The sequence below is a fragment of the Gavialis gangeticus genome, unplaced genomic scaffold (genome assembly GCF_001723915.1).
Source record: "Gavialis gangeticus isolate Ggan-Ray unplaced genomic scaffold, GavGan_comp1, whole genome shotgun sequence".
NCBI classification, from domain to species: Eukaryota; Metazoa; Chordata; order Crocodylia; family Gavialidae; genus Gavialis; species Gavialis gangeticus.
This window is the reverse complement of record NW_017729025.1, coordinates 9,184,985-9,186,274: the sequence shown is the minus strand read 5'-3', so window position 1 is coordinate 9,186,274 and position 1,290 is coordinate 9,184,985. Positions and strand designations below refer to the sequence as shown.

Below are 1,290 nucleotides of genomic sequence, written 5' to 3'. Positions count from 1 at the left end.
TGGGGGGGGGGGGGTGTGAGAGAGAGATGTTGACCTTTCCCTGTTGCATATACCTTCAACTAATTAATTGTAAAGCACTATTGAGGTGTGTTGCTAATTTTCTCTCTGGTACACCCTGGTTGTACCTGCTGGCTTAGCTACAAAGAAATCTGTCCTTATTGTAACCACCAATCTTTCCCCTGCAAACAAATAGGCATTCTGGCAATGTGGCACCCTCATGGGGAGCCTGGAACATAATCGCCCGATTGTCATAGCTTTGTTCCCTGTATAAGTCTACATTCTGCTTCTTTGGGGGTCAATAGTAAAGCTTCCTGTAGCTTCAGTGCCAAAGGATCATACATGCTCAAGCAAGGTCCTTTATTCCAACTCATTTTTCAGCTGGAGAATCTCGAGACTTCCTCCCTGGATGTTTTTCTGATCCTTCCCTTTCCTCCCCACAGTATGTAAAATGAATGTGCACATAAGATGCCAAGCAAACGTCGCACCCAACTGTGGGGTGAATGCAGCAGAACTGGCTAAAACCTTGGCGTGCATGGGGCTGCAGCCAGGAAATATTTCTCCAAATTCGGTGAGACTTTGCTTCTTTCTTTGTAAGTGTTTGCTGCCAACCTGTGTGCATGAGCACAGGAGGGGTTAAAGGCTTTGGCTTGAAGGGGAGGTGGCGGGTGGAAGAAGCAGAGGCCAGCCATTCTCTGACAGCCAGTCCAATGCCTCACCTGAAGAACGGATGTTCATTTTCTAAGCTTGGCTTGACAGTGTGATAGGGTAGCCAAACTGGAGGCCTGGCTCTCTGCTTGAGTTTCACGCCAGCATACCTCTTGGTGAAGGTGAGGGCAAACCCAGGCCCAGCATCTAGTGGGTCAGCACAGTTTGGGGACGTCCAGTCAGCGAAGCAGGGGAGCAGTCTGGTGTGGTGGGTAGTATATTAGGCTGTAACTCGGAGACCTGGGGTCTCTTTCCAGCTCTGCCACTGCTTCTCTCTGTGGTCTTTGGCAAGTCATGTATGTCTCAGTTCCTTTACCTCTGCAAGATTGAGTGTCTTGAGAGAGAGAGAGAGAGAGAGAGAGAGAGAGAGTTGAAGAGGGCTATATAACAGCTGTGTGGCATTACTCATTGTAATGGTCTGGGGAAAACAGCAGCTAAAGCTACAGCAGAACTCGGAGCTCTGTCGTTTCAACCCATGCTGATGAAAAGTGAACTGATGGATTTAAAGCAGCCTTCACATTATTAGACCGTTAAAAATGTCAAATAACAAATGCCATGAGTTTCATAGTTTCTAGGGTCGGAAGG

The 1,290-nt window shown here is 47.8% G+C and overlaps 1 protein-coding gene across 2 annotated transcripts in view; it reads left to right on the top strand.

The window, feature by feature from the left end:
* Positions 1-1,290, top strand: part of PRKCH (protein kinase C eta) — a 211,658-nt gene that overhangs the window by 104,326 nt on the left and 106,042 nt on the right. For both annotated transcript variants that reach the window (XM_019518374.1, XM_019518373.1), the window contains exon 7: positions 441-568. In XM_019518374.1, the coding sequence (XP_019373919.1) occupies positions 441-568 (128 nt within the window). The remainder of the gene's footprint in view (positions 1-440; positions 569-1,290) is intronic.